The 27272-nt window shown below is 34.4% G+C and overlaps 1 protein-coding gene across 12 annotated transcripts in view; it reads left to right on the top strand.

Moving 5' to 3' along the window:
* The window catches only part of IBTK (inhibitor of Bruton tyrosine kinase), a 98623-nt gene that overhangs the window by 31030 nt on the left and 40321 nt on the right, over window positions 1–27272 (top strand). For 7 of the 12 annotated variants that reach the window (XM_070559033.1, XM_070559029.1, XM_070559032.1 and 4 more), the window contains 12 exons: window positions 203–320; window positions 410–590; window positions 2622–2745; window positions 4527–4704; window positions 7449–7626; window positions 8809–9408; window positions 10303–10389; window positions 11460–11542; window positions 11628–11665; window positions 12122–12218; window positions 23536–23637; window positions 26340–26457. In XM_070559033.1, the coding sequence (XP_070415134.1) occupies window positions 203–320; window positions 410–590; window positions 2622–2745; window positions 4527–4704; window positions 7449–7626; window positions 8809–9408; window positions 10303–10389; window positions 11460–11542; window positions 11628–11665; window positions 12122–12218; window positions 23536–23637; window positions 26340–26457 (1904 nt within the window). The remainder of the gene's footprint in view (window positions 1–202; window positions 321–409; window positions 591–2621; window positions 2746–4526; window positions 4705–7448; window positions 7627–8808; window positions 9409–10302; window positions 10390–11459; window positions 11543–11627; window positions 11666–12121; window positions 12219–23535; window positions 23638–26339; window positions 26458–27272) is intronic. The other 5 variants (XM_070559034.1, XM_070559030.1, XM_070559028.1 and 2 more) reach the window with 1 other exon arrangement.

Genomic DNA, 27272 nt, shown 5'->3' with positions numbered 1-27272 from the left:
TCAAAATGTCTTGTGTCCTGAGAAGAGGCGGAGTCTCAGTATTAGTGCTGAGATCTGTTAGTGATGACTGGCATTAGCACTTGAGGAGGCCCTGCCGGCAAGTGTGCCATGTATTTGCTACCCTGGTCTACTGGATCTTTGTAAAATTGTACTAGTTCGTAGATTTATAATAAACTGCAGTCTTATTTGTGTGTTTTAATAGATGCAAGCAAAATATCTGAAAGGAAGGACAGTCATTGGAGTAGCAGCAGGCAGGTTTCATACAGTGCTATGGACTAGAGAAGCTGTTTACACTATGGGACTAAATGGTGGACAACTGGGTAAGAAATCTTTGATGACAATATCTGAAAAATAAATTGGATTATTTAAACAGATATTTTGTGGTTTGCTTATTTGTGTAATCTTTTAGGTTATTTACTAGATCCCAATGGAGAAAAGTTTGTAACTGCTCCTCGTCAAGTCTCTGCTCTTCATCATAAGGACATCACTCTGTCTTTGGTTGCTGCAAGTGATGGGGCCACAGTCTGTGTTACCACAAGGGGAGATATTTACTTACTTGCAGACTATCAGTGCAAGAAGATGGCTTCAAAGTATGTGTATTTCTGTGAAAGAAACATAACTTTAATAATGGTTTAACTCTTCCAGCAAATATCTGAGTATCAGCTTTATGCTATGCTCTGAAATGTCAAAGGGAGAAAACTGAATGGAGGGGAAGGTCAGAAGTTTTTGCCTTTGATGATCTTAGTCTTTTGGCAAGCATCCAGTGGAATATATGTGAAAGTTCTTTGTAAGTTGTAAAGCAATATTTCTGAATTATGTTTAGCATATAGTTAAATATAGCTTGTATGTTTCCTTATTTTGTGCTTCAGGTGCACAGAACCAAATTAATCATAATTCTTGGTTTGTGACACAATCATCATTGGTTCATGTGTAGCCTTTTTTATATTATGCACTTATGTATTTAAAAAAATAGTTACTCATGTACTGTGGACTCTCTACTCAGTCCACGTTTTCATACCTACTGGTAATTTTTTAATCTTTGTATTTGTGTAGCCTGTTGTTATCTGAAACATGTTAAAGTAGCATGCAGTAAACTGGCAGTTGGTTGGCTAATCAAAAAGTCACTTAAAACTGGGAATCATAAAACTAAACTTTAACTATGGTTAAGTCCACCAGTTGGAGTTCCCTGTCTTGCGTATAATCTCTACTCATAGTGTGTCACCTATGATTTCATTTTGAATGATTTAAGGAGCAAGTGCTTAAAAATAATTGTGAAGTGTGGAATCCTATATTTTTCATATTTTCAATCTTTTATAGTTAATCCATATCTGATTTGATAGCAATTTTTTTTTCTGCTTTATCTCCCCAAACCCCCCGTGTACACAATTGTATATCTTAGTTGCAGCTCCTTCTAATTGTGGGGATAGCAATTTTTTGCTACTCGTGTTTATTGTGTCATTCCAAAGTATTCGACTTTTATAGAAAAACATTCTTTTTAGACTAATATTTCATTGGTTATTTCATTATATAATATAATTATGGTAATGAATACAAGTAGAGAAATAGACCTTTGAACAAATAGCGTGATTCCTCATTTAGAGGAAGCAGTAGTATGTAGGAATTTTTGAGAGTGCCATCCAACTTTTAAAGCAATCAAGGATTTAAATTGAAATGCAATGGATGTGCATTTGCAAATGTGGGACTTAAGTAACTTCATGAACAAGTACCATCCATGAGGTTAGCTCATGAGCAGAAAATGTCAACCATCAATTTGTCACAACTTATCTTTTGTGTGTAGCAGTTGTGAGGTTATCAGTCGTAGGTCATCTTTCAGTTTTAAACATATGAAAATGTGAACATGTTTCTTAGACCTGACTAAATAGGGTTTTTACTGAGTATGAGGTGATTTCTAGGATGTTAGGTTTTATTTTTAGTTATTTGTAAAACTTGCTGTGATAACATTGTTACATAAATATCAATTACATCCAAGTTTTCACTAAGAAAATTCTTTTGTTACAGTTTGTTACAACATAGTTTTGAAAAGGAAAACGATTTTTTTTTTTTAATGCGGGCAAAATCTCTGAAGGGGAGTATCATTGGAATATCAGCGAGCAGGTTTCACATAATGCTATAGGCGAATCACATACGCAGATATAATGAAATGTGTAATGAAATGGGTAGTGGATGAGTTATTAGCAATACTGGTCATTTTCGTGGTAGCTATCTATTTAGGGTTGTCCCTATTTGAAATTAAGGATTTCTATTTCATTTACAGATTTAAAATTTTTCTTTTCTGTTAAAATGCAAATACACTTAGGAGGTTTTAGCCTTATCAGTTGTTTAAACTAGAGTGAACGTATGCATTAGCAAGTGGGGCTTTAGGTATTTAATGTGTGTGTCTGTGTGGGTAGAGACATTTGGGAGTGATGGACTTGCCGTAGAAAGAAACAGCCATCATGTAGGGGGAACTTATGGAAAGGGATTATGGATACCAAAGACCAAATCTTCTTACTTCGTCTTTCACAGTAATTGCCCTGGGTTATTGTTTGAATAGTAATTTCTTTAAAATTGAGCATGTGTATTTTAGAGAACATATTAATCTAGAATTTTTTTTCACTCAGACAACTAAACTTGAAAAAGGTTCTTGTATCTGGGGGGCGTATGGATTACAAGGTTTATCCTGAACATTTGAAAGAAAATGGGGGTCGAAATATTTGCATTCTTGCAATGGATGGAGCTGGAAGGGTGAGTACATGTTTATGCAAAATTGTAGTAATCTTGTTGTAGGGGACCTAATAACATGAAAATGCTGTGATAGTGACGATTCTTAGTGACTTTGTTTTCCTACTTATTTTAGACATCTAATACTAACTTGTATGGAGCTATTGTTTCAAAGAAAGTATGATGACATTTAACTGATGTTGCACAGTACTGCTTTGTGAAACTGTGGTTTAAAATTGCATTTACTCTGCTTAAAATAGAAATAAGTAAGGGATTGTGATGGGTTATTTGATATGTACAGCTAGTACTGATTGAATCGCTTAGATATGAGATATCTTATATAACCACTCTTAAAAAAAGTAAAAGCTGTGCAGGCAATGTTAAAAATTTGATGCGTAATTGGAAAAATTTCCCCAAATTTAGTTTTAAACAAATGTACACATAATATATACATGCAGAGATGATAGCTATCATATATGAGAGAATGTATTTCCAGATCGCTGCATAAAGAATCCTTTACCTCTTTTCATTTAAGTAAATCGATTTCTAATTTTAGTTCCCTCTGCAAACATACATTTCGCTAATAAAATTGTCAATTTAAAAATACACATTAGTAGCACTGAAAAATTTTACACTGGCTAGAAAATTTTACTCTGTGCTTTTTACCTTTTGCTTATAAAATAAAAACAGTAAGAATATTTTCTGAGGTTTATAAAGTGCTATAAAATTTCATGTTTTAGAAATAGAAGAATTAATCATAAAGCTCCCCCTACTGGTATATTATGGGGTAAATCTACTGTAGTTCATCATTTTAACGCAGGGAGCTATATTTAAGAATTAGAGCTGGAATTTGTACTAATGGAAGGAAGCAGAAGCGTAGGATTGCATAAAAAAGTTGAGTATAAAAAACTTATCTGACTTTGGGATGTATTTCATTTATCTTAATATGGACCTCGCTTATATCTCTAGTTATTTACAGCCCACAAAATTAGAATCTTAAATGTGAAAACCAAGCTCTGAAGGAAACAATCAGTACAGTCTTTTTTTTGTTTACATTAACTTTTGAGTGACTTTGACAGATACCCTTTTGTGCTTTAGTTTTCTTAATTATAAGGGGATTGAACTTTTGAAAATCAACAGTATTAATTTTTCAAGTGAAATCTTACTTGAAATGCCGATATGTGAAGGAGACAAAAGGGATTCTGCTCCAGATAAGGTGGATTGGGAAACCTAGCACCCCATGTGTCATTCTCTCCATCCCAGAGCAGCAGCCCCGAGCCATTTCCCAGAACACTAAGGTTTGCAGACCCACTTGGAAGCCTTTGAACTCTCTGATGATCCTTCTATCTCGAAGCCTTTGTTTTAGTTATATAATAGAGTTATGCATAGATCTTGTTTTTTTCTTTAGAGTAAAATTTGGATTTTCCTAGAGTGATTTTCATTCTCTTGTAAGTAAGTGGTACTACAACAAATCTAACGTCTAAGTTTTAGCTTTCACATTTTTGGTTTTTTGTAGTGTTGTAGCAAATCTATTTGCCCAAAACAAGTAGTATTGAAAATAACTTTTTCTTAAGAGGAGTGTCTTTGGAGCATTTTTAATGCTTCATGTTTGCTTGATGTACTTTTTCTGAAAGATAGTTATTTAAAACCAAATTGACTTTTATGATTATCAGTCTTTTTCTGTGGAAGAATAAACATTGAAGCATAATCAGAGCTTTTATTTTAGAGACATTATCTCGATTTCAGTTTTTGGTTGCTCAGATGCCATAAGCTTTATATTCCAATGTAATTTGATTTTATTTTAGGTATTTTGCTGGAGATCAGTAAGCAGTTCTCTGAAGCAGTGTCGATGGGCCTATCCACGCCAAGTCTTTATTTCTGACATTGCTTTAAACAGAAATGAAATTTTATTTGTCTCACAAGATGGAGAAGGATTTAGAGGGAAATGGTTTGAAGAGAAAAGAAAGAGTTCTGAAAAGAAAGGTCAGTTCATATATGTAAATGGCTTATCAAAGTACTTTTCGGTTAACCTTTAATTTCACAAGTGTTTATTATTAGGTTTAATTGACATGTTTAGTTTACATCTCTTCTTTTGATTTTGGTTTGTGTATGTGCAGGTAAACAGGGAGTTCAACCTGCTTAAATCTGAAGTTTTCAACCTTTTGTCTGTCTTAATATACCCTGAGGTCATGGTACCTTTCCATCAGTAAAGATGGCTCTCTATTAATGCTAGCCTTGATTCTATGGAATAGTAAAGTTTAAAAAAAAAAATCCTCCCAGATGGTTTTGAACCATCTTCCAAGCTCCCATTTTCTTTTTGTCCTTCAAATGGGTAATTGAGTGGCTTATGCTATATTTTTGTTTTATTTTTTACATACTTATGTTTATAAAATTAAAGTTTTAAAAGGTACGTCTCATGACTTAAAGAAAAAAATCACAGGAAGAATAAAGTTGTGTTCATTGAGAATATTAAAAAATACAAGTAGTTTTATTAAACAATTGCTGGTAATTGGAGAAGATTTCATTCCTTGATGAATATAAAGGATAGCTTTCATTAAAATGCCACCAGTAAAAATAGAAGTTATTTATTATTTACTTCATTCTTAATTATCTGATTATAAATTTATAAACTTGTGTATTACTTACCTTGTTTTTTGACTTGGGTTAGTGACTTTTTTCTTTCATTCATAATTAGTAATCTGTTTATTTTTTTCCAGAAAAACTAGAATTCCCTTACCTCTACATCTCATTGCTCCCACTTTAGCTCAAATCACATAGACTGCAATAAAAAAGGTTTTCTTATTTCCACTGTTGTTTCTTTTTATCTATTCACCACTGATTACCAGAGTGAGCTTTTAAGACCTCATTCTAATATTTCGTGTTTAAAAACTCTTTAATGATTTCCTCCCTTCCTAAACAAAGCCTGTGAGGCCTTGCTCTGAGCCCTGTCTATGTCTTGGAATTCATCCTGAGTTCTCTTCCTTTCACTTACCACTCTCCAGTCACGTTGACCTTCAGGTTTTTCGACCTTGTCTAGCTGTGATTAGTCCCAGGGCCTTTCCTAACTTTTCACATCTCAGCTTAATTTATACTTCATCAGAGGTGTTTTCACTGATCCCTCATTCTAAACTGAGTTACCCTGTTTCACTTCTAATATTCCCTTTGTATTTCATCATGTAACTTATTTTTACTTATCTTTGTGATTTTTTTATTGCTTGTTTCCTATTAGACTATAAGATGGCGAGGCCCATGACTGTTCACTATATCCTTAGCATTCAGCATGTTTCCTGGCTCATAGTAGTCCTTCATGAAGTCATTGGTTGAATGAATTAAATCAGTTATTTTATGCTAAAAATATATAAAAATTTATAATTACTCAAAAAATTATAAACATATTCTTCAAAATCATGAAGCCCACAAAGGAATGATTTTTGCATAATTGATTTGTTGTATTTCTTTCATTTCTTTATAGATTATTCAAGTCTGTAAACATTGAAGGTATATTTACTGTGTGCCAGATGTAGGGTTAGGTTATAATACAAAAATATATAAGATGGGCCTCTGTTCTCAGACACTCAGAAGTCTGTAGGGGAAATAGACATGTATTTAAATATTTGTAGTTCATCAAGACAAATACTAGTAAGCACGTAGTAAGTTTTTTGAGAGCACAGCAGTTGGAATAACTGTCAGAGGAGGATTAGCAAAGCTCCCTAAGACTGAAATAGAGTAAATTTGAGACAGTAACCAGAATGCAGGTTCAACTTGTAAATATTGTAAGTCCTCAGAATTGTGTCTTAGTCATATTTAGTGCTCTAAAATTGAATTCATGATGTCATGCTCCCACATCTGCTTTTAGTGTTTTCCATCGAAATAAATGGTTATCTTTGACACTCCGCATTTTCTCACCCCCTACATCCAATCAGCCACCAAGTTTTGTCACATCTGTCTCAAGTATTTCTGAAATCTTTCCATTTTTCTCCAGTTTCATTGCTACAGCCTCAATCTATGTTATTTATTCTTTTTCTGGACTATTAAAGTAGTTTCCTAGATGATCTCTTTGTCATTATTTTTATTTAAGCATTCTTTGTATAGGGGCCAGAATTATTTCTTTGCATGCAAATTTTATACGTTTCTTTTGTGGCCTTGATCTGACTTGTAAAGATATAATCATTTGTTTAACGTATCTCTTCTCTGTTAGATTTGGTACTCCAAGATGGTAGAGACATGCCTATCTTGTTCACTATGGTATCACTAGGAATAGACTGGTGATCACTATCACAGCACAGTGTGGTCACTCAGATATTTTCTGTGTAAATGGAAGAAAGGGGGAGGGGGGGCAGGGAGTAAATAAACAAGCAAGCAGATTATGAAGATGCTCAGTTTATATATTTTTAATGCAAGTTGAGGAATTTTAGAAGCTAGTATAAAACTAGATTTGGTTTTCAGAAACATAACTTCGGTTGTAGTGTAGAGGATGTGTTTGTTGAAAGGGATAAAATGACGGATGATTGAGAATTTATCCACCAAAATTTCCTGTATAATACAACCAATATTTAGTGTGCATATTGTCTTGAAGAGAGAGAGGATGTAGTTCTTCAAAAGGACTTAATACTTACGAAAGATATTTCCATATTCTCCTAATTGTTTTTCTATTCCATTTACTCCTAAATCATTTTAATAGCTTCAGTAAAGCCTTGAATAATGGAAGTTTATTTTTTTCTTTTTAGCAGAGATTTTATCAAACCTTCATAATTCCTCATCAGATGTGTCTTGTGTCTCTGATATAAATAGTGTATATGAAAGAATTCGACTTGAGAAACTTACTTTTGCCCATAGAGCCGTTAGTGTCAGCACAGATCCAAGTGGATGTAACTTTGCAATCCTGCAGTCAGATCCTAAAACAAGGTACATTTGTATGTATTAAATTTTATTTTTAGAAGGAACAATCACTGGGTTTTCTTTTGTTTTCATAAGCTCCTGGAGCAAATTTAATTGAGCTGTTGCCAAGTCTTGTAGAGACTTTAGACATGTTATCATGTTACGTGGATAACTCAAGGTGGAATTTGTTGTACTTAAATGATGACTGTTCCTTTTAGTTTGTAAACTGATATTTATTGAAAATACTGAAGATATATCTGTATCTCTACGCACACAGACAAAATGTATTTATATCTTTAGTACTTTATGATGTACTCTAAGTTCTCAGATTCTGAGAAATGTAAATGTTTGTTATGTAGTTTGCAAAAATTTCTGACCCTTGAATATGATGAGAATTGACAAAAAACAAGGTAGTATAGTCTGTACCATAGTGTGAATCTCAGTGCAAATCTTCTAAGTCATATTAGTAGAGAGATCACAGGTTAAGATAAACATCAAGGGTTGTATTGAAGAGGAAAGAAGTCATAGAAACAGGGTGACCATCCATCCTGGTTTGCCCAGGTCTGTCTCATATTTAGCACTAAAAGTCTCACCTCCTGGGAAACCCCTCAGTCCCAGCCAAACCAGGAGGGTTGGTCTCTCTACCTGGTAGGATGAAATGTAGGTTGGTGAAAGAACCATAGTTACAGACTGTTTGTATATCTTTGTATGTATTTATTTTTACTTCCTTAAGTTTCTGACCTATTCTGGGATCTGACTCGAAGTATTTGTGCAGTTTTCTGTGTGTTTGTTTTTCTGTACTTGTAAAATAAAAGGATATAAAAGAGAAAAAAGTTGAGTACTGTACTCTTTTTTGAATGTTTTTACTTATACGTTTAGTCATTTAAAAAATTTCTATGAAACAGTCGTTTGAATTTATGTTCTGGTGTTTCCTTAGAGAAATAGAAAACTGATTTCAAAGGAAAACTTAATTCTTGTCATTTTAGTTTAGGAGAAAAGACAAATATAAAAAGGAATACAAAAAATGCAAAGGGTAATACAGTATCCAAGACTGTGCAGTATTTTTATATTTTAAGAAATGCCAAATTTAAAATGTTCTACGTTTAATAAATAAAAAAGAAATTGCACTTTAAAAGAAGAATTGGCTAGGGATGCTTTTGTTTTTTTTGTCATTTTCTTGAAAGTAAAAATGATCTTTTTCATTTCTAGCCTTTATGAAATTCCAACTGTGTCCTCCTCATCTTTTTTTGAAGAGTTTGGGAAATTGTTGAGGGAAACGGATGAAATGGACAATATTCATGATGTGACATTTCAAGTTGGCAATAGAATCTTCCCTGCACATAAATACATTTTGGCAGTGCGTTCTGACTTTTTTCAGAAATTGTTTCTTTCAAATGGTACTACTTTAGACTTTACAGATGTTTACCGGAAAGATGAAGATTCTGCAGGATGCCATCTCTTTGTGTTAGAGAAGGTTCATCCTGACTTGTTTGAATACCTTTTACAATTTATATACACAGATACTTGTGACTTTTTAACTCATGGCTTCAAACCAAGAATAAACTTAAACAAAAAACCAGAAGAATATCAGGGCACTCTGAATTCTCATTTGAATAAAATGAATTGCCATGAAGATAATCAGAAGTCAGCATTTGAAGTTTACAAAAGTAATCAAGCTCATACAATTAATGAAAAGCAGAAAAGCAAACCCAAATCTTCCAAAAAAGGAAAAAGTGTTGGAGAAGATGATCCTGTAAAAATGTTGCAAAATATTGCAAAGAAATTTGGTTTCAGTAATTTGAGTAGTAGGTATGCAGTAGGTATCCTCCTTAATATCTATTCTCCTACCTTATTAGTGTTCTCCTTTTAAAAATTCTTCTTGTTTCTGTTCCTTTGCGTGGCTGCTCCTCCCCTCCCCTCCCATCCTCTCTGTCTGACGCTCCCCCTCTTTGGGCAGGGAGGTACATGGATACATTCTTCCTCCATTTTCTGCTAAAGCTATCTCTGTGGTACTCTCAGGATTAAAACATTAAAGGGTGGGAAGGCTGTTAGTGTATTTGAACTCTATGGTATTTCTGTAACAGGGATCTGAAATGGCAGGCAGTATGGTATGCTAGAAAGAGTACTATCTTTGAAGTTAGAAAGACCTGTTTATGCCTCTTTGCTCTAATATGACTAGCTGGTGCAAATTTCTTAGTTTTCTTGAACCTCAGTTTTTCAATATATAAAATGAGAGGGGTAATATTGATCTCATATTGTTGGTGTAGTTTTGTCATATAGCATATATAAAAATGCCTAACAATATTTGTCATATTATAAATCAGATTCTTTGGAATTTTCTCTTTTTATAGGGTATTTATATTGCTTGTGGCGGTATAACTTTAGTTGTAGGTTGGGAGCAGAGGAGGGTGTGTCATGTTTTCTAATTAAAAACAATGAAGGGCTTTATGTCATGGCTTTGATTTGCTTTTGTCAGTAATGATTTTTAATATATTTTGAATTCTAGGTAAAATGGAAGGCGAATGTATGGTGTTTCTTTATCACAGAGTGAGGGGTTTGTCAAGATACTTTTCTAGATGATATAAATAATATAATTATGTTCAGATGTAAGCTGATTTGTTGGAGTTTTGTTGTTATTTGTCTGTTGGTTTTGGTAGGGGAATATATCCACCAATTGTTAATTTTTTTTTCTCTCCTTGATAGGTTAGATGGAGTCAGATTTGAAAATGAAGAAATTAATGTTATTGCCAAGAATACTGGTAATAAACAAAAGCTAAATCAGAAAAAATGGTAAGTTAGGAAATGACGATAAATGTTTTATCTTTAGATTATGTGCCTTGTGTGGAAATGGAGCTCTTTTACTCACATCTGAAGCAAAATGTGTAGATAGATACCCTCTTACCTTTACTAGTCTTCATTTCTGGAAATGTTGGAGAGCTCTTCAGGTAAATGGATAAAATAATAATTGCTCAATAAGACACTGAAACAGTTCATTTTTTTCTGATTCCTTTCTAATCAAGAAAGGAATTTTTAATTTTTATTTTTCTCTGACTGAATTTTGTATTTTTTTAAGTAGGAAATGATGTTAACCCAGAAGCCAAACTAATTATACCTCTTCATCATGATGATTATTTAGTATAAATTTTTTCAATAATAACTATGCTATTCTAAATATGTTATTAAAAGTTTTACTTTTAGATATTTGCTTTGTAGGTGAAATGTTTTGGAGAAAGAGACTGTGGAGGTGTCTAGACTGTGCTTAGCACAGGATAGATTGTACAAATAAGTAAATTAAAGACCTTCGAATATAATGTCACTTACTTTATATTACTAACACCTGGCCTGTAATGAAAAAGGAAAATTAGAAGAAAGATTTTCTTTTCAAGATTGGCACCTGAGCTAACATCCGTTGCCAATCTCTTTTACTTTTTTCTTCTTCTCCCCAAAGTCCCCCAGTACATACCTCTACACTCTAGCTGTGAGTGCCTCTAGTTGTGCTCTGTGGGACGCTGCCTCAGCATGGCTTGATGAGTGGTGCTTGGTCCGTGCCCAGGATCTGAACCGGCGAAACCCTAGGCCACTGAAGTGGCGTGTGTGAACCCAACCACTGGGCCACCAGGCTGGCCCCAAGAAAGACTTTTTTTGAATATTTATCTGTATTCAGTTCCCTTTTCAAATACTATCTTTGTGGTAAGGCCCTTATTTAATTTTCCTTAGAGTGGGAGGAAATGAAGTACTTTATTTGTGTGTATATTTTCAATTTGTTTATTCTCTGCTACCTTTAAGAAAAATCAAAAGTTAAGCAATCCTATAATGTATTTTCTTACTTGCTAAACACTTTTTTTTTTTTCTTTTTTCAGTTCTTTTCTATGTGATGTGACCATGAAATCAGTGGATGGAAAGGAATTTCCTTGTCATAAATGTGTTCTTTGTGCTAGACTTGGTATGTACACTTTGCGTTAGTTCCTGATTTATTTGTGTTTAGTATTGTTTCGCTATTTGTACTAAACTGAACTTTTTTCTTTCAGAATACTTTCGTAGTATGCTGAGTAGCTCATGGATTGAGGTAAGATTTAAGTAGAAACCGTGTAGGCTAGTAACCATACTTTCTGTTTTTGGGAAATTATAGACTAAAGAAATTCAAAATGAGAACCTGATATTTTAACTCAGTTTTTCTTTTGTATTGAACTTTATTTATGCTTAAGCCTGTTGGAAAATAGCAATATTCAGAAATCAAAATCGTTGCAAAATCCTACTTAAATCAAAATATCCCCAGTATTATTTGGACATGTATTTAGAATACCAATGTGTTTCATTTTTCATCAAGTTTTCTTGATCCCTTTTCATGTTATAAGATGTATTAAAATTAATGTATGTCATTTTAGCTTTGTGTTTTGTAAATGTTAGGTTCTTTTGCATTTGATGTGATTTCTGTTCAGAGTTTTTTGTACCAATAACCTAAACTATAATACAGTAGTATTTTATAGTTTAAAATTATTTTGCTTTATTTCATTTTATTAAGGCTACCAGTTGTGCAGCTCTGGAGATGCCAATACATTCTGACATATTGAAAGTTATTTTGGACTACCTCTATACTGATGAAGCTGTGATGATAAAAGGTATTAATAAGAGGATACTTTAGATATAATTGAATAATGGTAAAATCAACATGAATTTTAATTTCTGTTCTAATTTTAATAAGCCATAAACAGGCTTAATTTGGAATAAGTGATAGGGATAATTACTAACAATAAAGGAGTGGAAAATTTTCATTACCTATTGAAAAATGAATTGTGTATAATGGTTAAGATTAGATTTAACAGTTTCGTACTCATCTGCTTCTATGATTGAGATGAAGAATTGACAGCAAGGAATATAGTTTTGACAAATACTCTGCAAAAATTCTTTCTTATCTATTTTTACGCTTGTGATAACATATCTAAAATGAAAGAAATAGATTAAGAATTGGACCAAAATTTATGAAGAGTATGCATTAATATACTTGTCAGACAGCATACCCATGTATTAGTTACCAATTGTCTTTAGTTAAGGGAGTGGTGTATTTCCATGTTCCATTGTATGTATACACCACATTTTTTTTATCCATTTGTCTTACAATGGACTTTTAAGCTGTTTCCATATCTTGACTATTATGAATAATCCTGCAGTGAACATGGGAGTGGAAGTATGTCTTCAAGATCCTTATTTCAGTTCCTTTGACAAAATACCCAGAAGTGGGATTGCTGTATCAAATGGTGGTTTTATTTTTAATTTTTTGAGGCATCTCCATGCTGTTTTCCATAGTTAGTATATCAATTTACGCTTCCACTGGCAAGGCACAAGGGTTCCCTTTCTTCACATCCTTGCCAACACTTGTTATCTTGTTTTTTTGATAGTAGTCATTCTAACAAGTCTAAGGTGACATCCCATTGTGGTTTTGATTTGCATTTCCCTGCTGATTAGTGACATTGAGCACTTTTTTGTATACCTAGGAGTTTTAGGGTTTCAGGTCTGTCTTTCAAGTGTTTTATCCATTTTGAGTTAATTTTTGTGTGTGGCAAAAGATAATGGTCTACTTTCATTCTTTTGTATGTGGCTGTCCAGTTTTGCTAACACCATTTATTGAAGAGACTTTCCTTTGTTTATTGTATGTTCTTAGCTCCTTTATTGAAGATTAGCTGTCCATAGGTGTGTGGTTTTATTTCTGGGCTTTCAGTTCTGTTCCATTGATCTGTCTGTTTTTGTACCAGTACCATGCTGTTTTGCTTACTTCAGCTTTGTAGTATATTTTGAAGTCAGGAATTGTGATGCCTCCAGCTTTGTTCTTTTTCCTCTGGATTGCCTTAGCTATTCGGGGTCTCTTCTTACCCCATGTGAATTTTAGGGTTCTTTGTTCTATTTCTGTGAAGAATGTCATTGGGATTCTGATTGGGACTGCCTTGAATCTGTAGATTGCTTTAGGTAGTATGGACATTTTAATTATATTTATTCTTCCAATCCATGTGCATGGAATATCTTTCCATTTCTTTATGTCATCATCGATTTCTTTCAGTAATGTCTTAGAGTTTTCATTGTATAGGTCTTTCACCTCCTTGGTTAAATTTATTCCTGAATATTTTATTTTTGTTGCAATTATAAATGGGATTATATTTTTGAGTTCTCTTTCTGTTAGTTCGTTATTAGAGTATAGAAATCAACTTACAAAGTTGCATTTTGTACCCTGCAACTTTGCTGTAGTTGTTGATTATTTCTAATAGTTTTCTGATGGATTCTGATGCAGTTTGTGTCTGCAAACAATGAGAGTTTTGTTTCTTCATTACCTATTTGGAATCCTTTTGTTTCTTTTTTCTTGCCTAATTGCTCTGGCCAAAACCTCCAGTACTATGTTGAATAAGAGTAGTGAGAGTGGGCCACCCTTGTCATGTTCTTGTTCTCAGAGGAATGTCTTTCAGTTTTTCCCCATTGAGTATGATGTTAGCTGTAGGTTTGTCATATATGGCCTTTACTATGTTGAGATACTTTCCTTCTATACCCATTTTACTGAGAGTTTTTATCATAAATGGATGTTGGATCCTGTCAAATGCTCTCTGCCTCTATTGAGATGATCATGTGGTTTTTATTCCACATTTTATTAATGTCGTGCATCACATTGATTGATTTGTGGATGTTGAACCATCCCTTGTGTCCCTGGTATAAATCCCATTTGATCATGATGCATGATCTTTTTAATCTATTGCTGTATTCGCTTTGCCAATATTTTCTTGAGGATTTTTGTATCTACATTCATCAGCAATATTGGCTGGTAATTTACCTTCTTTGTGTTGTCCTTATTTGGCTTTGCTATCAAGGTTATGTTGGCCTCCTAGAATGTGTTGGGAAGTGTTCTGCCTTTCTTAACTTTTTGGAATATTTGAGAAGGACGGGCATTGTATCTTCTTTGAATGTTCTTTGAATTCTCCAGAGAAGCCATCTGGTCCTGGACTTTTATTGTTTGGGAGGTTTTTGATTACTGTTTGAATCTCTTTACTTGTGATTAGTCTGTTCAGATTCTTTGTTTCTTCTTGGTTCAGTTTTGTGAGGCTGTATGAATCTAAGAATTTATCCATTTCTTGTAGATTGTCCAATTTGTTGGCATATAATTTTTCATAGTATTCTCTTATAATCCTTTGTATATTTCTCCTGGTTCATTGCTAATTTTATTTATTTAAGCCTTCTCTTTTTTTTCTTAGTCTGGCTAAGAGTTTGTCAGTTTTGTTTATCTTTTCAAAGAACCAGCTCTTTGTTTCATTGATCCTTTCTACTGTTTTTTTTAAATTTCAATTTCATTTATTTCTGCTCTAATTTTTATTATTCTCTCCTTCTGCTGACTTTGGGCTGTATTTTTGTTTTGCTAATTCTGTTAGGTGTAGTTTAAGATTGCTTATTTGAGATTTTTCTTGTTAGCATGCACCTGTATTGCTATGAATTTCCTTCTTATGACCATTGTAGCTGCATCCCATATGAGTTGGTATGGTGTATTTTCATTCTCCTTTGTCTCCAGATATTTTTTGATATCTCGTTTAATTTCTTCAGTGATCCATTGGTTGTTCAGTAGCATGTTATATAGTCCCCACATGTTTGTCACTTTCCCAGCTTTTTTTTGTAGTTGATCTAGTTTCATAGCATTATGGTGAGAAAAGCTATTTGATATGATTTCAATCTTCTTAAATTTATTGAGGCTTGCCTTGTTTCCAAACATATGGTCTATCCTTGAGAATGTTCCATGTGCACTTGAGAAGAATGTGTATTGTGTTGTTTTTGGAGGGAGTGTTCTATATATATTAAGTCCATCTGGTCTAGTTTTTTGTTTAAATCCAGTATTTCCTTGTTGACTTTTTGTGTGGATGATCTATCCATTGATGTAAGTGGTATGTTAAGGTCCCCTACTATTATTGTATTGTTAGTATCACCTTTTAGGTTTGTTAGTAGTTGCTTTATGTACTTTGGTGCTCTTGTGTTGGATGCATATGTATTTATAAGTGTTATGTCTTCTTGGTGGAGTGTCCCTTTTATCATTATTTATTGCCTGTCTTTGTCTCTCATTATCTGTTTTGTCTTGAAGTCTCCTTTGTCTGATATCAAAGTATGGCAATACCTGCTTTCTTTTGTTTGCCATTAACTTGCAGTATCATCTTCCATCCCTTCACCCTGAACCTGTGTTTGTCTTTAGAGTTGAGGTGTGTTTCCTGCAGGCAGCATATTGTTGGCTCTTGTTTTTTAAAAATCTGTCCCACCACTCTGTCTCTTTTGATTGGAGAATTCAATCCATTTACGTTTACAGTGATTATTGATGTATGAGGGCTTAATGTTGCCATTTTATTACTCATTTTCTGGTTCTTCTACATTTCCCTTGTTTCTCATCCCGTGTACTTCAGACTACCCATTCAATTTGTTAGTTCTCTGATGGTTTTCTTAGTTTTCTCTATTGTTTGTGTCTCTGTTCTGATGATTTGTTTAGTGGTTACCATGAGGCTTGTATAAAAAAATCCCGTAGATGAGATAAGTCCATTTTCTGATAGCCTTTTATTTCCTTAGACTGAGCTGATTCCATCCCTTGCCTCTTCCCCTTTTAAGTCATTATTTTTCCAACTTATTCCACCTTGTAGTGTAAGTTCGTGGTTAAAATGATGAGATTATATTTTTGATGTTTTACTTCACTTTATCTTTAGTGTTATAACTGTTTGCTAACATGTTCTGATAAAGAGCTGTAATTTTCTGATTTTGTCTACGTATTTATCTCTTTGCTCAAGACTTTATAACCCCTTTTTTTTTTTTCAGATATGAGGGCCTGCTTGAGTGTTTCTTGTAGTGGGGGTCTTGTGGCAATGAACTCCCTTAGTTTTTGTTTATTTTGGAAGGTTTTTATTTCTCCATCATATTTGAAGGATGATTTCTCTGGATACAGTATTCTTGGCTGAAAATTTTTGTCTTTCAGAATTTTGAATATATCATTCCTCTCTTTCCTAGCCTGTAAGGTTTCTGCTGAGAAATCTGCTGAAAGCTTGATGGGGGTTCCTTTGTACGTTATTTTCTTCTGCCTTGCTGCCCTTAATATTGTTTCTTTGTCATTGACTTCTGTCAGCTTTCCTACTGAAAGGCTTGGAGAATGTCTTTTTACATTTGTATTAATTAGGAGATCTTTTAGCTTCTTTCACTTGTATGTTTAGCTTCTTACCCAGGTTTGGGAATTTCTCAGCTATTATTTCTTTGGACAAGCTTTCTGCTCCATTCTCCTTCTCTTCTTCCTCTGGAATACCTATAGTCCTTATGATACATTTCCTAATGGAGTCGGAAATTTCTCGGAGAATTTCTTCATTTCTTTTAAGTCGTAGTTCTCTCTCCTCCTCCATCTGAAGCACTTCTATAGAAAAGTTCTCTAGACTGCTGATTCTCTCCTCCATAATATCAGCTCTATTGTGCAGGAAGTACAGATTTTTCTTATCATTGTGTTTTTTATCTCTAACATTTCTGATTGTTTTTTCTTTATAGTTTCTGTCTCTTTTTTGAAGAAGTTCCTGATATTGATTGAACTATCTGTTTTTTCTTGTAACTTGTTTGAGTTTTTTTATGATAGCTATTTTGAATTCTCTGTCATTTAGATTATAAATGTCTGTGTCTGCAGGATTGAATTCTGGGTGCTTGTTGTTTTCCTTCTGGTCTAGAGTATTAAAATATTTTTTCATATTGTTTGATGGCGTGGATTTGTGCCTCTGCATAGTGATATTATTTGGTCACAGGGTCCACCTGCTGCCACTGGCTGGGGGTCAAGACCTATATATTCTGAGCCCGCTGCAACCCTGGCTTGCTGGCTTGTAGCTGCTACTCTTCTACCCTAGGCACAGGTGCTCTGGCTGACTGGCAGAGCTGGGAGCACTGGATGGGAGGAGGGGCACTTTCTTTTGCCTGTGCTGTCCTGGGGGCATTTTCCCTCTGCCCTCACTATCTGCTCTCCTGGGGTGCTGGCTTGATGAAGACACCCTGGAAATAGCTTAGCCACCTCCGTATGGGGTTTTCCCACAGTCTATGAGGGAACTTGGAGAGCAAAGATGTTCCTGTGGAGGGCCTCCCCTACCCCCTCTCCTCTCAGAGCTGTGCCTGGTTCTGTGCCCTGGTTTGCTGCCATTCCGGGAGGGAGAAGAGATCCACTTACCTCCTTCCACTTCCTGTGGGATGTTCAGCACCTTCACCTGCAGACGTATGGCAGCCTAAGTCTCTGAGACGTCTTTTGTGTTGTGTGAAAGTTCTCTGTTGGTATATGAGTGTCCTTTCCGTTATATCTTAGGAGGGAGAGTCTAAGGTAATGAATCACTGCCACGATGCAGACGTCACTCGTCTCCTGTTTTCTCTTAGGAGTTTTACGGTTTTAGGTCTTAATGTTTAAGTTGTTAATCTATTTTGAGTTGATTTTTGTGTATGGTGTAAGATATGAATCTAGTTTCATTCTCCTGCATGTAGATATTCAGTTTTGCTAACATCCTTTGTTGAAGAGGCTGTCCTTTCCCCATTTTGTATTCTTGACGCTATTGCTGAAGATTAATTGACTGAGAGTTTATTTCTGGATTCTCTATTCCATTTCATTGGTCTCTGTGTCCTTTTCATGCAAATATGTTAGTATTTTCATTACCTGTAGTTTTGTAACATTGTTCAAAATCAGAAACTGTGATGCCTCCCCCTTTGTTCTTCTTTGTCAAGATTTCTTTGACTATTCACTCCTTTTGTGGTTCCATATGAATTTTAGGATTACTTTTTCTATTTCCGTGTAAAATGTTGTTGGAATTTTGATAAGATTTCCCTTAAACTGTAGATTGCTTGGGTAAAATGGTCATTTTAACAATATCGCTTCTTCCAGTCCATGAACATGGAATATCTTTCCATTTATTTGGGCCCTCAATTTCTTTCAGCCACGTTATATAGTTTTCAGTGTACATATCTTTCATCGACTTGTTTAAATTTATTCCTAAGTGTTTTATTCTTTTTGATGCAGTTGTAAATAGGATTCTTTTCTTAATTTTTTTTTGGATAGTTCATTGTTGATGCATAGAAAAACAACTGATTTTTGGTTTTGGTTTTGTATCCTGCAACTTTATTGAATTTGTTTATTACTTCTAATAGTTTTTTGGTGGAGTCTTTAGTGTTTTCTATGTATAAGATCTGTCATCTGCAAACAGACAATTTTACTTCTTCCTTTCCAATTTGGATGCTGTTTATTTCTCTTTCTTGCCTAATTGCTCTGGCTAGAACTTCTTGTACTATGTTGAATAAAAGTGGTGAGAGGACACATCCTTGTCTTGTTCCTGATCTTAGATGAACAGCTTTGAGGTTTTTAATGTTGAGTTTGATGGTAGCTGTGGGCTTGTCATATATAGCTTTTGTTATGTTGAGGTACTTTCCTTCTGTACCTAGTTTGTTGAGAGTTTTTATCATGAATGGATGTTGAATTTTATTATATGCTCCTTCTGCATCTCTTGAAATGATCGTATGATTTTTATTCTTCGTTCTGTTAATGTGATGTGTCATGTTTATTTATTTGCATATATGAACCATCCTTGCATCCTAGTCGTAAATTCTACTTGATTGTGGGGTATATATGATGTTGAATATAAACTTCCTTGTTAGAACTTCTTTTGCTGCATCCCATAAATTTTGATAATTTGTGTTTCTAGTTTTATTTGTCTCAAGATGTTTTTTTCTTTCTGTTTGATTTCTTTGACTTTTTGGTTGTTCAGGACTATGTTGTTTAATTTCCACTTATTTGTGAATTTTCCAATTTTCTGCATGTTATTCTAGGTTTATACCATTGTAGTTGTAGAAGATATTTTGTATCATTTCAGTCCTCTTAGATTGTTAAGACTTGTTTGGTGGCCTAACATTTGATCTTTCCTGGAGAATGTTTTTCATGCGCTTGAGAAGAATGTGTATTTTGCTGCTGTTGGATGGAATGTCCTATATTTGTCTGTTAGGTCCATTTGGTCTATAGTGTTGGTCAAGTCTGATGTTTCCTTACTGATTTTTCTGTCTGAATGATTTATCCCTATTTGAATATGGGTTATTGAAGTCTTGCATTATTATTATATTGTTGTCTGTTTCTGCTTTCAGTTATGTTAACATTTCCTTTATATATGCGAGTGCTTTGGTACTGTATGCATATATGTTTATGATTTTTATATCCTATTGATATATTGACCCCTTTATTATTATATAATGACATCGTTGTCTCTTGAGACTGATTTTGACTTAAAGCTTATTTTGTCTGATATAAGGATAGCCACTCCTGCTCTTCTTTGGTTACCATTTGCATGGAATATCCTTTTCCATCCTTTCACTTTCAGACTGTATGTGTCTGTAAACGTAAAATGAGGCTTTTGTAGGCAGCATATAGTTGGATCTTATTTTTTATCTGTTTAGCCACTTTTTCTGATTGTTGAATTTAATCCATTTACATTTAATTATTGATAGGTAAGGACTTACTATTGTCATTTTTTTCAGTTGTTTTCTGATTGTTTTGTGGTTTCTTTGTTCCTTTCTTCCTATCTTGCTGTCTTCCTTTGTGATTTAATGATCTTTTGTAGTGGTATGCTTTGATTATTTTCTGTTTATCTTTTGTGTATCTACTATAGGTTTTTCTTTTGTGGATACCATGAGGCTTACATACAGCATCTTCTATATAGTCATGCATTAGTTAACGATGGGGATACATTCTGAGAAATGTGTCGTTAGGCAATTTTATCATTCTTTGAATATTGTAGTGTGTCCTTACACAAATCTAGAAGGTATAGCTTATTACATACCTAAACTCTATGGTGCTAGTCTTATGGGACCACTGTCATATTTGCTGTCTGTTCTTGACCAAAATATCATTCTGTGTCACATGACTGTAGTTCTAACAGTCTATTTTAAACTAATCACAACTCAACTTCAATTGCATACAAAAACCTCTACACTTTTACATCACCTCTCCCTGCCATTATTTCTTCAAATATTCTTTGTGCCTTTTCTTCTTTTTCTTCTTCTGGGACTCTCATTTGTATCTTGTTATGCTTGATGGTGTTCCACAGGTCTCATTGCTCTGTTTATTTTTTATTCTTTTTTCTTTCTGTTCTTCAGATTGGATAGTCTCTATTGACCTATAATTTTTGTCTTTTTATTGATATTCTTAATTTTATGAGACATTATCCTCATACTTTCTTTCAGTTCTTTAGGAATGATTTCCTGTAGTTCTTTGGACATATTTATTTATTTTTTTTTTGTGAGGAATATTTGCCCTGAGCTAACATCTGTGCCAATCTTCCCCTATTTTGTATGTTGGTCGCCACCTCAGCATGGCTGACAAGTGGTATAGGTCCACGCCTGGGAACTGTACCGGCAAACCGGGGCCACTGAAGTGGAGTGCACTAGACTTAACCACTGCCTCTTTGGACATATTTAAAATAACTGTCTGATAGTTCAGCAACTTGGCTTCCTCAGGGACAATTTCTCTTACCTGTTTTTTTCCTGTATTTGGGCCAGACTTCTTTCTTTGCATCTTTTATATTTTTTTTTGGTTCAAAACTGGATATTTTAAATAGTATAATATGGCAGCTCTTCAAATTTGACTCTCCTCTCTCCCCAGGGTTTGTTATTTTTGCTGTTTGTTATTGACTTTTCTGAACTAATTCTGTAAAATCTGTATTCTTTGTCATATGTGACCAGTGAAGTCTCTGCTTGGTTAGCTTAATCATCAGCTAGTAATTAGACAGAAATTTCCTTAAATGCTTAAAGCCAGTAAATCTCTCAGCCTTTGCAGGAGCTCTTTGCGTATTTTGAGGCATGCCTTAATTTTTAGGCAGGCAGTTTACAACTCTTCCTTAGATTTTATTTCCTGCTTTTGCAGAGCTTCATCTTCAGCCAGAGGTAAGTGTTTTGGGCCTTCTTAAGTTTTTCCTGGGCATGTGTACAGCCCTCCATGTGTGTGGCCTTTTAGAGTCACAGGAATTGTTGGAACTTTTCATAACTCCTGTGGATATCTGTATTAGTCTGCTCAGGCTGCCATAACAAAATACCATGTACTGGGTGACTTAAACAACAGAAATCTATTTTTTTACGTTTCTGGAGTCTAGAAATCCCAGATCAGGGTCTGGTAAGGCTGGTTTCTGGTGAGGATTCTCTTTCTGGCTTGTACATGGCTGCCTCCTTCTTCTGTCCTCACATGGCCTTCCCTCCATGCTTGTGTAGTTGTATGTGTGTGGAGAGAGTGAAGGAGAGAGAGATATCTCTCTTTGATGTCTCTTAGAAGGACACTAATTCTGTTGGATCAGGGCCCTACCCTTATGACTTGATTTATCCTTAATTACTTCCTTACAGGCCCCATCTCCAAATACACAGACACCAAAAATAAGGGCTTCAACATGTAAATTTTCAGGGTTCATTAACATTCAGTCATAAAACCCTCTCTTTCCTCACTTATTTTTTTTGTTTTTTTTCCATCTACTTTTTTACCCCATCTGTTATCATTGTCTCAGTCAGTTTCAGTGTTAAACAATTGCTCCTGATCATTTTTAACAAATTCCCCTAGCATAGAGGCTGTTCACACTCGGCAAGCTTTGAGTCAGGTCAAAAAAAGACAAGCCATGCTAGTGGTGTTTCCAGGGAACTGCCAGACATGACAAATAATGACAGTTCTTTGCTAATGTTGCTCCACAACTGCTCTGTCTCCTGCAGTGGCTGTAGCTGCTTGTTTCCACTGTGATTGCAGAGTAGTTGTTTTCTAAGATTCCTATGGAGGAAGGGAGAGGAGGATCTAAATAAGAAAAACTACAGTGTCCCAAAGCTCTGTGTTCTTATCAAGATTCATCTGTTTTTCTTGAGTCAACACTCCCCAGATTGTTGTAAGTCTTTGGTTAATTTCTAGAATACCAAAAAAGTTGATTTTGACAATTTTTTGTAGTATTCTCATTGCTTTTGTGGAGGAGAGGAATTTTGGAATAGTCTTTATTCTGCCATTCCCAGTGACTTCACCTGTCTTTATTTTTTTCCTCCCCAAAGCCCCAATACATGGTTGTATATCCTAGTTGTAATTCATTCTAGTTCTTCTATGTGGGATACTGCCACACCATGGCTTGGTGAGCAATGTGTAGGTCTGTGCCCAGGATCCAAATCGGCATACCCCCAGGCCACCAAAGTGGAACATGCACACTTAACCACTCAGCCACAGGGCCAGCCCCCTCTCTCACTTTTTAAAATGTTTTTTCTATTTCATTTTTTCTTCTTAACTGTCTTTTCTTTCTTTCTTCTTATGGTGGTGTTATTTTATTTTTTGTGTGTTATTGTTCTGGCAGTGGCTCAGAGGCATTGCTTAATAGGCCATTAGTAGTACTCAGGACCAAGAAGCTTATTTTAAATCAAAGAACTTTTGTGATTAAAAAACAAAAATGTAGTCTTAGATGACTAATTTTGTTTTAAATAAGGAAGCCTAGGAGCATTATTCACCCCTCCATCCCTTTCTCTATGTTCTTAACATATATATGTTTTATGTATTTAACATATACTTATGTATTGTTTGGTTATGAGATTTGACTTTCTATTTATTAGTTTGAGAAATGTTTGTCTAACAACATGGGAGATTCTAAATAAGTCAGGCATTCTTGTAGCCCTCTAGACTAAAAGTATCAACTCAAGTTCCTTTTTTATTGTCCTAGTGTGAACCAGGGTATTTTGGTGTGTTTCTTTCCATACCAGATAGTGGTACCTTTCTAACCTAAAGGTAGAAATATTTTCATGTTATTACTATTTTTCCTAGTTGCCATTCTAACATCAAAAAAATAATCATTATAATTTTCTCTTTTAATTAGTTGAACTTTTCCCCTTAGGTATAATGTTTATCAAGTAATAAAGAGAGATACTTGTTTTTCTTCTTTTTAGAATCTCAAAATGTGGACTTTGTTTGTAGTGTTCTTGTGGTGGCTGATCAGCTTCTCATAACTCGACTGAAAGAGATTTGTGAAGTAGCATTAACTGAAAAACGTGAGTATTTTTGAATTAGAATATTAGTATTTTTTCACGTTGATCCAGGATCACTGTGTTTTATTGACTGTGATGCCATTTATAGTAAAATGCACCATTATTTTTTTGTATCATGAAAAATGTCAAAACATTTCAATTATTTTGTGTCATCATTTGTAAGCATATTCTTATTTCCGAGATGTTAATATGTAAAAATACATCTTAGAATTGAAATATTTTAATTTTTTTGAAATGTCAAGACTGAATAATAGAGATGGTGTGAAATTTATTTTGGAATTTCAAGGATGAGTGTTTGAAAGCATGAGGTGTTTGAAAGATGAGAGTTTTTTTACCCTTGCCAAGGGCTTGGCTGTAAATCTGTGTTTAGCTACCCATTCCTAATAGTTGCTGGAATTTTTTTTTTCCCCTGAGCAAGATTTGCCCTGAGCTAACATCCATTGCCAGTCTTCCTCTTCTTTTCTTTCATGTAAGCCACGGCCACAGGTTGGCCACTAACTTAGTGGTGTAGGTCTGTGCCTGGGATCTGAACCTGGGCTGCCAAAGTGGAGTGTGCCGAACTTAACCATTAGGCCACCAGGGCTGGCCCTGAAATTTTTATGTAACTGTTCCATTAATATGTTTGATCAAAACATCTCCCTTCTCAAACTCTGCTTTCTTTCTCTGTTCTTCATTTCAGTTAATTGTATGGCTGTCCTCCTGAACATTCAACTTTTTGAAACCCAGTTATTTTTTATTCGTTATTTTGTTCCTTATACCCACATTCCTTCAGTTGTCAAAATGGGTTCATCTAAGCTATGTTGGTCACATTTCCCCCACCTTTCTATTCTGTGACTATGCTAGTTGAGATACCTGTTTTCCATCCCTTCTGTGTAACATGACAGTAGTCTTTTAAGTCCTCTTTCTTTTCTTCTTCTCTTTTTTTAATCTTTCTATAGGAGAAGTAACTATGTTTTCCCCTGTTTAGCTATTTTTAATTGTTTACTCTCGGGTAAATGTTAAATTTCTTTAGTCTGTTATAAAAGTTTCTTTCTAATCTTACCTTTGTTCTCCTTCATTGCTACATTGCTGCTTCAGGAACTGTGAAGGCATTTCCTATCAATTTTTTCTTATTTGTACTTGCAAGTAGTTTGTCTTAGCTCTAGTGTCTTATTTAGTTACTTTTCTTGAGCTCTGTGGATATCTTCTCCTTGGTTTTCAAAAAGAACAACAGCTCTGATCTTTTAAGCAAGAAAAGGGAAATACATTAAAATAAAGGACATAACATATATAGGTATAAAGTATACGTATAGGTAATGTTTTCAGTTGTTTACGTGACTCTTCTGGCATTCCTTGGATTTTCTTTCTTGGCCCCTGCCTTTATTAATGAATTTCTTGTTCTTCCTAGAACATAGCAGGAGAAGGGTTCAACAGAAGTGTGGCCTCTGATTATTCGGCAATCCTTGTTCCCAGCTGAACACCTCTAAAGCTTTTATATGATCCATTTTTCTTTCTTTATAATGGGAGACTTTGGGTTCATCATTAGTTGAAACTCCAGGTTAGTCAGGAGTGAGGCAGAGACCATTATTGGCTGCAGTTCTAACTTTTGACAGAGTTACAAGGGAGAGAAAAAAAAAAGAAATGAAGGAAGCCACATGTAGAAAACAGTTGTATTTGTCTGTTGGTTGTAAATAAGAAGTAGAGTAAATAAGAAGAAGAACGGAGGGGTTCAGGAAGCCAAAGTTATATGCTAATTAGATAGTATACTCTGGGACGGTCTCTAGCAAAACAGTGCACTTTATATATAAAGTTACTGAGATTCTAACAAAACCCAGAATCTTTTGTATAGTATACCAGATTCTGCACTGGCATGAACAATAATATGGTAAGATTTAGATCCACTTATTTTCTAAATATATAGCGTGTGTATGTATTTATATATATAAATATACACACATAAATTCTGATACATTACTCAACATGTTTTATAGAATGGTTTCATCAGTTCTGTTAGCCTTAGTGTTTAGTTCTATAGTCCTTTTAGTTTTTTAATCTTATAGAAGTCTTTGTCTATTAGTTTTATAGAAGAGAGAATTGACTATTCTGTGCTGTGTGTAAATGAAAAGTTGTTTCTCACTTAAAGTTAGAAATATTCCAAAAATATTAGGTGGAAGATTGTTGATTATGTGTTTGCTTTTAGGTGACACTGTAATACATCTTCTGTATTTTCTTTTTTCCTTTTTTGAGGAAGATTAGCCCAGAGCTAACATCTGCTACCAATCCTCCTCTTTTTGCCGAGGAAGACTGGCCCTGAGCTAACATCGTACCCATCTTCCTCTACTTTATGTGTGGGATGCCTGCCACAACATGGCTTGACAAGTGGTGCCATGTCCACACCCAGGATCCAAACTGGCAAACCTGGGCCTCCAAAGCGGAATCTGTGAACTTAGCGCTGCACCACCGGGCCTGACCCTGTATTTTCTTTTGACTAAAATTCTTTTGTGTGTGCTTTTTTTTCCCTATAACCAATCATTTAAAATTACTTTGGCATATTATATGGGATGGAAAATGAGTTCTATATTTGCCCTAATATAACTCATTTTTGGCAAGAAACTACTTTGTTGTCTTTGTTCTAAATGTTCAAACCTGACACCTTTAGAAATAAGTATATTTTATTTGCTGTAGGAACATGGCTTTCATCTCATTTTGCATATCTTCCTTTGTAGTTACGCTTAAGAATGCTGCTACACTACTGGAATTTGCAGCAGTGTATAATGCTGAACAATTGAAACTGTCTTGTTTACAGTTTATAGGACTGAATATGGCAGCTTTACTTGAAGCAAGGTGGGTTGGGTGCATTCATTATATGACTGTTGCAGAAGCAATTATTTATAATAGCAGCTATGTTAGTAATTTAAATGAGAATGATGATAAATTCTAACTTTGTAGAGATGAAAATGTAATGAGATTCAATCATTCCATCAATATTTGAGTGCCTAATATATGCCAGCCATTGCCAAAGTACAGCAGTGAACAAAACAGACAAAATCCTTGCCCTTAAGGAAACTCACATTTCTGGTTAGAAAGTTGGGGAACAATATTATAAGTATATTTTTTATATGTATGCATATCTGTTTATTTAGGCTGATTTGCAACCATGTAATTGTTACCTTGGCTTTTGGAAACTAACTGTAATACTAATTAAGTCAGCATTTAATTACTTCACACGTAAGCATGCATAAAATTTGTTACTGGTTCACTTCTGTTTTCTTTTTCTATTTATTCTCTTTAAGATATTTCCTATACTACTTATTGATTCTTTGGTTAAACTTAGGCTACAGCAGAAAGCTGAAAAATTTAGTTGCTCTAGTTTGTTGCAAGCTGATATGTGTGTTGAAGGCTTTCTGTGGAAATCAGTGAGTAATGAAATGTTACTTATGAAAAATGACACGTTTTTTATAAAAAGAATTGACTAAATATATATACCCTGTTTTATAAGCTAATATTTCATATTAGCGATGTTTACCTGGATGGAAAGAATTTGATAAATGCTAATAATTTAGGAGTTATAGACATGTTAGAATTAGAAAGATCTTGGAAATTTCATCCCAATTTTTCCAACTGTTTTAGCAGTGGAATTTTTAGTGAAATAAATTTAC

The sequence above is a fragment of the Equus przewalskii genome, chromosome 9 (assembly GCF_037783145.1).
Source record: "Equus przewalskii isolate Varuska chromosome 9, EquPr2, whole genome shotgun sequence".
Taxonomy (NCBI): domain Eukaryota; kingdom Metazoa; phylum Chordata; class Mammalia; order Perissodactyla; family Equidae; genus Equus; species Equus przewalskii.
Note: the sequence above shows the minus strand (reverse complement) of the source record. Positions and strands in the feature narration are given on the sequence as shown.